The sequence below is a fragment of the Botrytis byssoidea genome, assembly GCF_014898295.1.
Source record: "Botrytis byssoidea strain MUCL 94 chromosome Unknown BBYS_015, whole genome shotgun sequence".
Taxonomy (NCBI): domain Eukaryota; kingdom Fungi; phylum Ascomycota; class Leotiomycetes; order Helotiales; family Sclerotiniaceae; genus Botrytis; species Botrytis byssoidea.
In genome coordinates this window covers 380,608-393,561 of record NW_024065856.1, presented here as the reverse complement: position 1 = coordinate 393,561, position 12,954 = coordinate 380,608, and the positions used below count along the sequence as shown (strand labels likewise).

Here is a 12,954-nt window from a genome sequence, read left to right as displayed (position 1 = left end):
CTGCTCCCCGATTCCCAATTCCCAAACTGTCAAACGCTTGTGCATATGCTGGGTGGCACATTTTCTATATCTTGCTACCTCTACGATCACCCGAATAGATCTATCTATGAATTCCAACTTTTAGGAATTCATGCTTAAGGGTGCCAAGCATGCATGTACGCCGCCGCAGAGACAAGCGATACTTACTTTTACCAGACGAGTTTCATTGGGGTAATTCGGATTAAAATTTGTGACGGCTGCACTGTAACACAACTCATGATCAACCCAGCAATTTGGGCTTCGGTGCCTTTGGGGTTCCCATCGGATTTTCCTCCTTTAAAAACTGCTGGGGTGGAAGGGAATTTGATGATATGACATGATAATGTAAAGTAACGAGAATCCAGCCATATGGGGTTAACGTTAGGGTCGTGAAATGACCATCAGATCATACTGCATTATTAGACCATACTGGCCAATTGAATTCTACAAATCATCTTACATAGAAAACTTCAGATTACATGGGAAATCAATGATATGATACTTATGTGATGGTTGAGGGGAAAGTCCTGTTAGATTCGATGATATTATGTGATTGGTTATAATGTAACTATCAAATCGAACTTACAATCTTACTTACCGTATTGTGATAGCTGAATTGTTCTAATTTTGATGCGTTTCCATTCACCTCTGATCAGATTTGTATGAATATCCACGATGTGTTGTATAAGAATTGCTTTTAGAACACTACTCGTTGAGTGGTTCCCCTGAATCGATACTTCATCAGTGCCTGTACCTAAGGTAGTTCAGTGATTTTTGTGCTGGCTGATGATTAAGATATACGAAATACGAAGTACGAAAGCCAGAAGTACTTGATCAATCTCTATTTTGAGCCAATTAACGATTTGGGTGCTGTGTAGGTAGGTAGATATGTACACCCAGGTACCTAGTTGAGCCCTATAAATAACAGTAATTAGCTCAAATAAACACCGCTGTAAGTTTTAACAGCAGTAACTTAGGTTCCGGGAGATCAACGAGTTACAAAACTCAAATTGAATATCTAGTTTACTGTAGTAAGAATGAAGGGGCGTGAATAAGAATTTCCAGAATCCATAATGATATGAGATTGTGTATTTCCATTTCAAGCTTTTCTACCCGCTGTCAAATTTGAGCACCAAATGAAGCATTACCTACCTAGTAGTTCTAGATTAACTAGCTAGTAAGGCAGTGAGTGGATCGTGGGCATTGAGTAGTGGGCAGTAAGTAGCGGGCACTCACTCACCTCACTCTATCAGGCCTAATTACCCCTTCATCTGCCGAAAGCCCCTCAAAGACCCCCAAGCAAGTTGTAAGACACAACAGAAAAATTGTTCACATCGTGTACTAGGTATCTGATGCCATCCGCCTATTACGGCATTATCACATTATCCCATCCGTTTGACAAACCTTAAAGATTCTGTAAAGGGTCAAGAGAACTTAAGGAGAAGAGAGGAACTAGGGCATTTCTGCGGAAGGTGTCTGTTCTGTTTGGTTGTGTGTACCCTCTGAATTCTCTCACCAAACATTTCGTTTTGAGGCTACAATACGATGATAGTATTTGTCCTCTGTGAAGAAGAGATTCCTCTGAAGACTTTGAAGAAGGAAGGGAGAGATCCGAGCATCGATACCTTGACCAACCTCTACTTCTGCCAATCCCGCCACCCCCCCCCCCCCCCAATCCCACACACACACACACACACACTATCTAGGAAATTCCACTTCCCAGTGCCAGTACCAGTCCAGTCCAGTCCAGTCCCAGTGCCCACATACCTACATCCGTATATAGCACTTACATACATACATACCTACATACATCAATTTTAGCGTGCAACGCTGCACTGAGCTAGGAGGTGTCCTATCGTGGTTCCGCGCTTTTAAGATTATCCTTTGACAACCAGGATCATCTTCAAGGTTATTCCTTTTAACCAAAAACCTTCAGACGGACTTTTCGCTACCGAATTATTTGAAGCTACATCCATTGTCATCATCATCTTATAGAAGTACATATCTAAACCGTTGACCTCATCTATCATTCATATCGTTCATATATACATGCACATTTATACCGTCACATACCCGTTTCCTCTCTTCACATCTATACCGCTTCATAAAGAATTTAAGATACGCAAATATTGAGAAAGATCGATTAATTAAGGGCTAGGCTGTCATTGACGACGGCCAAATAAAAATTATATATTAATCATGAATACTACAGCATATGCTTCACCACCTCGCGATATGCATCCTCGATCAACCATGCCAAGTCTTCACGATACAACATATCGACCTGGTCCACCTCATCAGGGAGCTCCATACTCCATGCCACAAACAATGGCATCTCAACATTCAACCATTTCGGCCTACGAACAATACAACAATTCTCTGCCTGTTTCTCGTCCTCCTCCTCCTCCAGAACATTTGCCATCCTCAGAGGCTGTGTCGTCATTTTCTATTGGGCTTCCAGGTCAAGAACCGTCCCCTCGGTCTATTACTGTAGATGGGAGAAAATATACGTATGTTTTGATTTTGGATCGAATTCTCCCCCTCATTTTGGTCAGGGGTGGCATATTAAACTTCGATTGTGTTATCGGGGCGAGCGTCGCTGATTGATTTTCTAGTTTGGAAGTTCAACAACAACCAAAACGAGCTCGAATGTGTGGATTTGGAGACAAGGTAAGGACCAAAGAATTTAATGAGAACTAATCTTCTCATGTGGTCTTATTCTCGATCATAATTGACCATATTTAGGATCGTCGGCCTATCACTCCTCCTCCATGCGTCAAACTAAGTATAACAGAGATTGCCACTGGGAAAGAGGTGGACGTCAAGTGAGTTCCAACACCATACATCTATACAATCATTCTAATGTCTAAATAGCAACATCGAACATGTAATGTTTGTGCTTAACGTAGACTTATGGTCAGCGGATGGCGATCGACCAGTCAATCTTGTCCGCCACTCGCAAACTTCTCCATCGATCTCAGCCACAGTTCCAGTATCTTATACACAAATACAAGGAGGTGCAGCTGCATACTCGAGCCTACTTCCCGGACAAAGTCAACGAGAGCCCACCAGCCCAACATATGGTAGTGCGCCACCTTACCAGGGAGCTGGTTTCAGTCCGTTTCCAGGCCCTCCACAAGTGAGCGCATACTCACAGCAACAACCCGGACAACAGTCGGGTTACGGTGGAAATCCTAACTACCCACCTCCAAATGGATACCAAGTACAACCTCAACAGTCAAACTATTATTATCCCCAACGTATGAACCCCTTGCTGAATTTGATGACTAGGAATGTAAAATATTGTACTGATCAACTTTTCATAGCATCTCAATCCGTCCCAAGCCACAATAATCAAGATCCTTACCCCTCTCGTCCTTTCACCCCACAAGATATCGGATTAGGTCGCATACCCATAAGCCAGACAAATCCCCCACAAGGAATGTTCACACGAAATCTCATTGGCAGTTTGTCGGCTTCTGCATTTCGTCTTACAGACCCGGATGACCGAATCGGGATCTGGTTTGTGCTTCAAGACCTTTCCGTCCGAACCGAAGGTGATTTCCGGTAAGCTATCAATCTACCTAGTCATTGCTTAGTACGTCTGGTACTAATATTAAAGCAGCCTTCGATTTTCATTCGTCAATGTTGGTGTTCCTTCAGCACCACAAAATAACGCCAACTCATCGTGTTCCGTCAATACTGGAAAAGCCCCTGTTCTTGCCTCATGTTTCTCGGAGGTGTTTAAAGTTTATTCCGCAAAGAAATTCCCTGGTGTGGTAGAAAGTACAGCATTAAGTAAATGCTTTGCTACACAAGGTACGACCATACCCCTCTTTCTGACAGCTCGAAGAATTGATTCTAATGAAATTAAAAGGTATCAAAATCCCAATCCGAAAGGATGGAAAGGATGGACCAGGAAAGGGAGGAAAAGACGGTAGCCGAGGCGATGACGACGATGACTATTAGAAGTCAACCTCCGTCTGGTCTTACGCCTTCTCGACATAATATTTCCTCAAAAACTACGCGCATATACCACATCATTTCCTGAAGCCAATTGAAGCACCGTGCACTATTTATTCCCAGACTTTTACTATTATTACAGCTCCGTTTGTTCAAATTCAGGTTTCCCAGCGCGTGTTTGTTCTTGATCTGATTTCTAGAACATGAGCCGACATCGGAAGAGAAAGAAGGATAAAAAGAAATCACTATCAGGCGTTACGTTTTATGGCAGACATACATATCCGTTTTCCGTATTGTGTTGTGTTTTTCTGCTTGAAAAGACTTGAATTGGCTTGGATACAGGGACGGAGTACGGCGTGGCGATATAGGCATGGGTTTTGTTTGCATGTTGGTCGATTTATAGCTGGAAACCAATTTGTCCAAGCTCCGGAGAGAAGTGAAGGAGTTGGTATACCTACGGCTCAGTTGGTAAATCTTGATGTATAGAACAGCCATTGTGGTGTATTACATATTCACTTCGTACAATTCCAGACGTATCTATGCATACCTACCTAGGTACTCATGCCATTGACAATTACCTCCGAAGTCTTTAAGTTCTGAAAGGTCATGATAATAGATTGAATAGTTTTTCGTGGCTATCCTCTACCCTGATCAGGGCGACGTGACAGTGTGGTAATAGCTATTTGTTAAGTTTCTCCCATCTTCCTTTGAGCTAGCGATACGGGGGGTAAGGAGGGAGAGGGGGAGAAATCGATCTGTTGACTAAGTAGATATCATCAGGTATCCATGGCTTAAACAAGTTTCATGCTGAACCCTCGAAGGAGCATCCACACAAATCAACGCGTATATAAAGCATGGGCAATAATAAAGTGCAGGGGATAATGGAAGCTAACGCGATGCCCAATCCCCAGACGGGGAACGTTAATTCTTTCAGATAGGTGTCGGGGATTGTTCACAAATCGAGGAGCTCATAGTCGGTGAGTTTGATGATCTTAGTATGAGTGGTATATATATGTTGGTTGGGATTTCAATTCTTTGCAACCTTTCCTAGAAATAGCCAGCTATATCCTACATTCAGTTGATTCAAGCGCTCACTCTCTCCTGATATCATTTCAAGTACCTATCTGTAGATGCATGCTCCTATTCACCGAAAGATGCAGACTCCACTACAGCACATCCATTCATATTAAATAGTATAATCGACTCCAGTCTACTTCTCCGGATGCATGAAAGTCCCACATCTTAATCACTATAGTCATCCTCATCCCTATAATCGCCTAACAGAACATCGTCTACTCCTGGGCCACCTAGCAGTCCATTTGCATTACCCTTTTCCTTTTCTCGTCCCCATTCCGTCTCCACTCGAAGGAATATCCACATCCATCTCCTAGCGACTTCCAATACCTCTAATAAAAAAATGCCGCTTTCAAAATCGGCAAAGTGGTCAAGATGAGGAGAGAGTTTGAGAGACCATGTGAAACGGAGGAGGAAATCAAAAAGGATGGCAATGTAGTAGAGCTCTTGTGTAGGGAGATATAGGCGAGGTCGAAGGGGGTAGGAGGCTGTGTTTTTTGATGATGGAATCAGGAGAGTGAGGTCCCAGTCTTTAGTCACATCCCAGTAGAAAGAGTATAGAGAGTTGATGAGTACGCTTAGTAGCCAGAATCGATAGAGTGTTGTTGTGGTAATGTTTATCGAGGTTTCATTTACGGAGAGGTTTCGCTGCATAGCAGAGAATATAATCACAGGAAATGCCGTGGAATACTTGAGCGCATTGGCTAAGTGTTGACCTCCCCATCCAGCAGTAGATGAGCGTGAATTCTTAACTCGTAGGTATTCGATTATGCATTGTCGGAAACGAATAAGCGAAGGTATCGCGATCATAATCGGTACGAGATATTGTCCACCACAACCACGATCAGGCCGAGAAGTTGCGCTTCCAGAAGGGGTGAAGAACATGCAAAAAGAGACGAAAAGGTCGGCTATAATTTTCGCATAGGAGGTGAGAACATCAGCCAGGAGGATGTCGCCGAACTTGCCTTCATTAGGAAGAGCGAGACCGCCAATTGAAACACGCTTAAGGGCGGAGAGAAAATGGAGACGACCAGAGTAAGATGCGCGGCGTAAAGGAACCAGAAATGCGAGGAAGAGAAGGCAAATGTAAGTTATCGGAAGAAAGTCATAGTATATTACTAGAGCTGGGTCGCGGTGTGAGAGTGCCCAGAAAAGGAGGATTGAGAGGACAAGGGGGATTGTGAGATAAGTAGCAAGTCGATACGCAGACAAATGATGCGGAGGATCAGTTCGTGGAGAAGCTCGTTGTGGGTATTGGATGAGTGAGGGAACGTTCTGCAAGGCACTTGGGTTAGAGTCTTCTGGGAGTTCGAGTGAAATGATGATTTACAATTTTAACAATTGAAAGATAATGAAGATTTGCGCCCCAAGCCCAGACTCCTATTGAATGTCAGCAAATAGGCTTTGGGAATATACTTGGTAGAGAAGTACTACATACCTAATACAATGATCAATGCAACTCTATAGGGTAAGGGAAGAGTGCGACTGAAAGAGTCGAGCTCATTCTCAACAGCAGGGTCTCCATCCATTCTACCATCTATTGCAATACCACATCTGCCGCACTAAGCTTGTAATGAATGACTGAAGTGAGATGTAAAGAATTGAATTGGGTATAAGTGCAAACGACACAACAATACTGGGTAACTTATTAGAAAGGGAGACGTTTTCATATGAATATCCCAAATTAATCTGATACGTAAGGAAGCCACATGGAAATTAGATAAGAGTAGCTGGAGCCTCGAGCTATTTCAGCCACATTGTGGCACAAGGCTGAGGAAATGGCGGAAAGCTCGACCTCGGCTCTAAGCTCTTGATTCATTGACACATTCCTCACGCAACCTTTGTGAAACCTACCAACCTCAACTTTATAATAACATTTCTCTTTAAAATCTAATACATATAATGACAGATCATGTATCTGAGATCTCCTCCTCGGATGACAAGGGTCTATCCTATCAGTACCCATTCGCAGCAGCACCAGATATAATTCGATCACATCAAAAAGATGCATATTTTGAAGGAGTTCTCCTGAACCATCTTTCAAATCTCCTGCGCCGGTTGTATGGAGCAAGATTTCTTCACACTTATACCAATGAAGCGCGAACATTTTCAGAATTACTCTATCTCGGCCTCACGACTTTCATTGGCAACCGGACATTAGGAGAAGAGTACTGTGACATTGTTCAGATTGAAGACGATACTTTAAGACTTCCCGACATTTCTCGACGCGCGGGTTATATTTTAAGTTCGATACTTCTTCCATATTCTCTTACCAAGATCCTTCCATCATTTCGAACTCGTATCCGTAACAAGCTCGAAGCCAATCTCCGCAAGCTTACCCGAAAAGCACAAGAAAAGTCATACTCCTACAGATTTCAACAATATATTCTTACCTATCTCTCAACAATCACGTCACCCTCACCCGTTCACGCCCTTACTCTCACCGTCTTTTATTTCTCGGGGTCTTACTATCAACTGTCAAAACGCCTATTGGGACTACGATATATCTTTACAAAGCGCATTGCTCCATCGGAGCAACGTGTAGGATATGAAGTCTTAGGTGTACTTCTCCTCCTTCAAATGAGCGTGCAAACCTACCTCCACCTAAATAATACCTTCTCCACCGATGTTCCTTCCACTGCATCTGGAAGTTCCGCCATTCTATCTAATGGCGTAGAAATCTCCCTTGACTCCCCATCTTCTCCTAGCGATCTCCTCGCTTCATCCTCAGCTATACCCCATTCCTCCCGCTCTATTGGCAAAACTACAAATACACCTGTGCTAACAGGTGCAAGATATGATCTGAGTGATAACAAGGTTATGGGATGGATAAAGGGGGAGCAAAACAGAAAATGTACTTTGTGTTTGGAGGAACTGAAAGATCCGAGTGTGTTGGGATGTGGACATGTATTCTGTTGGAGTTGTATTGGAGATTGGGTCAGGGAGAAACCGGAATGTCCTCTATGTAGAAGAGAGGTTTTGATTCAACATATCCTCCCATTGAGAGGATGAAGGGGCGAGCAATTGGAATAGGAGTTCAAGCGAACTCCCGACACGGATATGATGTTATGAATAATTTGAGATGGATGCATACAAGCATTATATAATTTAATATGGAAGTTACCTATCGGGGTAAGATGTTTAGTTCAATCTGTCAAATGGCGCATAATTAGATGCAGGTTTCTAAGACATCAGAGTGCGGTCCAATTCCCAAAATTTTCAAAGTTCTAAATCTGCAAATCGTTGGATAAAAACGTCATTTACTGTATAAAGTATATCAAATTTCTCTGATCTCAATCCTTGTTTATATCAAAATTAAAAGACCCTCCCTCGTTTACTGCCTGTAGGAGCGAACACATTAGGCGAAGCGTGCTCCCGGTAAAAATCAAGTATTGGAAGCAAACAGAAGCTGTACATGAAGGGGGTGATCATAATTAAGTCGTTTGCAAGTGTCGGAACCTGACAGGATACCAAGACGTTGAAATGCATCAACCCGAAGTGCCACAGCCACCTTGAAAAGATAAATAGATAAGATCACCAAGCATCACGCATAACATGCATGCGACCTGGCTACAGGCAGGCTGGGCTTCGATTAGCAGCAGGTGATTGAAAAGAAAGTCGATGGAAACCAGAAGATAGGGGGATGATCCAGGGTAGTCCAATCATGACGTTGATCAAATCTCCAAACCAATTAAAACAGTCAAGTCATTTAAGATGTTGGATTTGATTAGAATATTGAACTATCTTCAAATGTCCATTTGCTTTTAGATATTCAAAGCCCCGCATTGTTGGACTGCAGTTTGTATTCTTGGATACCCTGGGAGAATCGGCGTTTGCATCTGATCGACCTATTTATTTTATTGAGGGATAAATCCCTCTCATTTTTCCTTGCTCGATATCCATCGACTCCTCAACTCACAGCCGAAGTCTAACGGTGTACTCATCCCACCAAAATGGATGTTGACAATGTGTCAGAGGTTTCTCAGTATGTGCAGATACTGGAACGACAGCGGATGGCCTTGAAAGCCGCCATGCGTCGTCAAGGACAGCACCCCAAAGACATGAAATCTCGACCGGAACTCATCAGAGACTTCATGGTGAATGCTTTGTCGCAGCAAATGTACTGGCTTCTAAGACAAAACAGCATGCAGTTACATACCTCCTTTGTTGCCAATACATATGCACCATCTACTACGCCTCTTAGCAAGTTGAAGCCAATACAAATCAAAGACCTGAGACTAGAAACTCATCACCGCGGTAGCTATCTTCTCGTCCGGGCATCAACACCTCCCATCAGAATGACAGCAATCATGGCTATTGTTGAGGACGAAAACGAAGATGCTGTACAGCTGCAACTCTATCAACAGCTGGACGAGAAGGTTCGCCCCGCTACAAGTGTCATCATGAAGGATGATGCTTTCTTAGTAAAGGAGCCGTATTTCAAAACTACAAGTGATGGTGGTTATGGTCTCCGAGTTGACCATGTGAGCGATATAACCTACCTCGATGCACATCACAATCTGTTGCCAGAGAAGTGGAAGCCTACGGTTATCGACATCAGTAAGACTTCAGAGGACTGGAAGCAAGAAGGAAACGAGGCGATGGAGAAGAGACAGTATTGGGAGGCCATTCAGAAGTATGATATAGCCTCGCGTATCACACGTGGAGATCCTTTTCGCTAACCCTTTTTATCATAGTTATACCGCGGCTCTCAAATGCAGTCCTTCCGCACATCTTGCAGAGATAATACGTCTCAATCGTGCATTGGCATACCTCAAGGATGGAAAATTTGATGCTGCATTGATTGACACGGGATGCATGATCTCCCTTATAGATGCACCAGAAAAGGCACTGTACCGAGCAGGGCAAGCTTTATATGGGCTCGAAAGATTCTCTGAATGCCATGATATCTTCGACCATCTCTGCGCAAAGTATCCCAGTAATTCTGCTGCTACTGCAGGACTCAAGCGGGTCTGTCGCCGTGTAAAGGAGCAGGAAAGTGGCATGTACGACTTTAGGTCAATCTACAAGGAGCTTTCAACAACTAGACCACCGCACTTAGACCACGCGACATATGTTGGACCGGTCGTCGTCAAGTCTTCCCCAGACCGTGGAAAAGGATTGTTTACTACCAGAGCCGTGAAGGCTGGAGAACTGCTCTTGTGTGAGAAGTCGTTTGCTCATTGTTATGCTGGAGCGTCAACAGACTCGGATGTCCATGCAAAAACCACCCTTCTGATCAATGTCCATACGAATCGAATGATAGTCGGCACGCAGGGAGATCTCATAACGGCCATCGTACAAAAGCTCTGGAAGAATCCATCCCTTATTCCTGAATTTACTGCGCTTCATCGTGGATCTTATAAGCTTGCGAAAGAAACCAAGGTTGATGGGAAACCAGTCATTGATACGTACGTTGCCATCCTGAAATAAATTGTTTGAAACTAATACCGTATCTTATAAATAGCTTCCTAGTTGAACAAATCATGGCTCTCAATGTCTTTGGCTGCCCGCTATCTACCTTGGAGAGCGATTCATCAGAGCCCGAAGAGGATGACAAGCATCACTCATGTGGCATCTGGCTCATGGCTTCAAAGATCAATCACTCCTGTCTTAGCAATGCTCGTCGAAGCTTTCTTGGCGACCTACAATTGGTTCGGGCCACAAGTGATATACCCGCGAATACAGAAGTCACATATTGGTACAAACTGCCCACGGGAGAGAGCGATGAAATGCAAAATGAATTGAAACATTGGGGATTTCGATGCAAGTGTATCATCTGCATTGATTCGGAAAATACATCCAGAAAAGAAGTTACAAGGAGAAAGAAGTTGCTTAGAAATCTGAAGATAGTTTTCGATGCGAGCAATGTGTCTATTCCTCAGGCCGAACGTTTGTTGAGTGCTCTCGAAAAGACGTATAAGCGTCCGGCAATCGACATTCCACGACTAGCTTTACGAGAATCATATTTCAGATTAGCTCGAGTTTATTCCCGGCAGGAAATGACTCAAAAAGCTGTATCTACGACGCTAAGAGCCTTGGAGTCCACTGGCTTCGTGATCAACAATGCAAGCTTACCTGCGCTACCCGGCAAACCTCTTGAGATTGCAAAATGGGGTTTAATGTTGCCTGGTGTAATCGAGGCATGGGTTTATCTCTGCAGTGTTTATTCTATTTTGGCTCCGCAACATTTGCAGCAAGCTAGAGAGTATGCAAAGTTAGCATATAAGATTTGCATTGGAGAAGATCACACTTTCAAACAGACACACAATGTTTAGGTAGAGAAGTGCAGTCTTTGTTGGCTAGAATTTGGCAGGGAAACTATCGTGAAAGTAATGGATGCGGCATATGCTCAATGGAAATTTAATTCAAATTGATCTCAGAAAGTCTAGAATCCTGCAAGCATCTTAGTTAGGTCAATCTTGGGTGTGTATGCTTCGCGCGCGGTTGAAGCGCCTCTTCGCGACCGCTTCATTGTATTGTTGGCCTCGCCATATAACCTAACATCTGACCCTACCTACAATCATCAAACCAATTCCAACTTGACGAATTATTATTCTTCGTGAATCTTTTGAATGTGGAAAGTGAGGATGAAGGAGAAAGAGAGGGGGGGGGGGGTGTATTTGTACTGGCGCTAAGGATAAGAATGACACTAGTACTTCTAGGAAAGTACTCTCATCGCTCCTTCCATTTGAAGGCTGATATTGAGACGTCCAGCCCCTTCCATCCATCATCTAATTGTCTAGTCATGATTTGAAGATTGAAAATATTACGGTTGACATTCAAACGTTCTTTGGTGTGAGAATTACCTACGTACACATGAAGAAATCATACTTCGATAGCATCAAAGAATTTTAAGGATCTCTCAGCCCACCTCGTGAGACCTTATCATGTCCAAATCACCATGGACGAAGGTCTTCCAGTGACAGACAAGGCCAAAAAGGTAGCGAGTTAAGTTTAAGTGAACGGTCGAGGTTAATGGCTGTGCAGCCATCTAGAAACTCTGCTGCACTGCACACCCATCCATAGTCTTATGTGTCTCTTCTCCTTTCCTCCCAATGTATACATCTTTTTGATCGCCCTTTTCTTTTCTCGCAGTCTCTCTTTAGTCACACGGCAGTTTACACCTGTAACATAAATATTTACAGGAACAAGATCATATTCTCAACCGATTGGAGATACGCTTTAGCTGGTCTAATCGTCCGCATCTTGAAGAAACATTCATACGTATCTTTAGTACTCTTTACTTCTACTTTACTTTCACCAAACCCCTCATTCTTCATCCATCACATAACCAGGAGTACCACTCTCGAGTCACAAAATGCATATCCTCCCTCTCCTCTACACCCTCTTCCCCTTCCTATTCTTCACATCCGCCACCACTCTCTCAACCACCGAAAGCGAAAGCCCCCTCCAAACAATCACACAAAGCACCACCCCCAACACCAACCCCGCATCATCACCCCCTTCCCCCTCCCTCTCCCTCTCCCAAACCCCCATCTCAAGCACCCCCCTCTCCTCAGGAACCTACCTCCCCCCCACGCGCCTCACCTCCCAAACCAAATCCACCCTCTCCCCCAACTCCACCGCATCGCTCATCCTCACCCCAACATCCTCCTCCTCCAACGCCTTCGAATCCGAATGGAACAAAGTAACCAACTGGCTGAGCGGGAGCGGCGCGTCTTCCCTTCACCCCGGATCTCCCTACTGGGGAGCGTGGATTATTATTGGAGTGGGAGTGGCTTGGGGAGGTTGGTGAATACCCATCTAGGTACAACACGTAATATGTAAGAGATGTAATGTGTGATGTGTCGACATGGAGAATTGAAAAATCAGGAAGAAGGGTGGGATGTACGATGAAACAGATGAAATGAATAACGACGCCACTCGCTGGGAGAG

At 43.9% G+C, this 12,954-nt stretch overlaps 5 protein-coding genes across 5 annotated transcripts; 4 read left to right on the top strand and 1 right to left on the bottom strand.

Moving 5' to 3' along the window:
- Positions 1 to 1,958: 1,958 nt before the first annotated feature.
- On the top strand, positions 1,959 to 4,964 carry EAE97_007613 (uncharacterized protein). Its single transcript, XM_038878127.1, has 7 exons — positions 1,959 to 2,528; positions 2,634 to 2,688; positions 2,764 to 2,843; positions 2,893 to 3,278; positions 3,345 to 3,585; positions 3,644 to 3,837; positions 3,896 to 4,964. Exons 1-7 carry the CDS (start codon positions 2,218 to 2,220, stop codon positions 3,985 to 3,987), a joined length of 1,359 nt encoding a protein of 452 aa, XP_038730965.1. The 5' UTR covers positions 1,959 to 2,217; the 3' UTR covers positions 3,988 to 4,964.
- Positions 4,965 to 5,223: 259 nt separating this feature from the next.
- EAE97_007612 (uncharacterized protein) lies at positions 5,224 to 6,584 on the bottom strand (the record flags this gene model as incomplete). Its single annotated transcript, XM_038878126.1, has 3 exons — positions 5,224 to 6,330; positions 6,386 to 6,435; positions 6,494 to 6,584. The coding sequence occupies 3 exons, from the start codon at positions 6,582 to 6,584 to the stop codon at positions 5,224 to 5,226; spliced, it is 1,248 nt and encodes a 415-aa protein (XP_038730964.1).
- Positions 6,585 to 6,957: 373 nt separating this feature from the next.
- Positions 6,958 to 8,067, top strand: EAE97_007611 (uncharacterized protein; the record flags this gene model as incomplete). Its single annotated transcript, XM_038878125.1, has 1 exon — positions 6,958 to 8,067. The coding sequence occupies one exon, from the start codon at positions 6,958 to 6,960 to the stop codon at positions 8,065 to 8,067; it is 1,110 nt and encodes a 369-aa protein (XP_038730963.1).
- A 941-nt stretch (positions 8,068 to 9,008) lies between these two features.
- On the top strand, positions 9,009 to 11,333 carry EAE97_007610 (uncharacterized protein; the record flags this gene model as incomplete). Its single annotated transcript, XM_038878124.1, has 3 exons — positions 9,009 to 9,691; positions 9,753 to 10,466; positions 10,523 to 11,333. The coding sequence occupies 3 exons, from the start codon at positions 9,009 to 9,011 to the stop codon at positions 11,331 to 11,333; spliced, it is 2,208 nt and encodes a 735-aa protein (XP_038730962.1).
- Positions 11,334 to 11,959: 626 nt separating this feature from the next.
- On the top strand, positions 11,960 to 12,710 carry EAE97_007609 (uncharacterized protein; the record flags this gene model as incomplete). Its single annotated transcript, XM_038878123.1, has 2 exons — positions 11,960 to 11,998; positions 12,204 to 12,710. 2 exons carry the CDS (start codon positions 11,960 to 11,962, stop codon positions 12,708 to 12,710), a joined length of 546 nt encoding a protein of 181 aa, XP_038730961.1.
- Positions 12,711 to 12,954: the final 244 nt, after the last annotated feature.

Excerpts from the sequence above, each read along its gene's own strand:
- EAE97_007613 (XM_038878127.1), top strand. The coding sequence starts at position 2,218 with ATGAATACTACAGCATATGCTTCACCACCTCGCGATATGCATCCTCGA. Across the intron at positions 2,529-2,633 it reads GTAGATGGGAGAAAATATAC|TTTGGAAGTTCAACAACAAC; the intron begins GTATGTTTTGAT and ends TTGATTTTCTAG. Across the intron at positions 2,689-2,763 it reads TGTGTGGATTTGGAGACAAG|GATCGTCGGCCTATCACTCC; the intron begins GTAAGGACCAAA and ends GACCATATTTAG.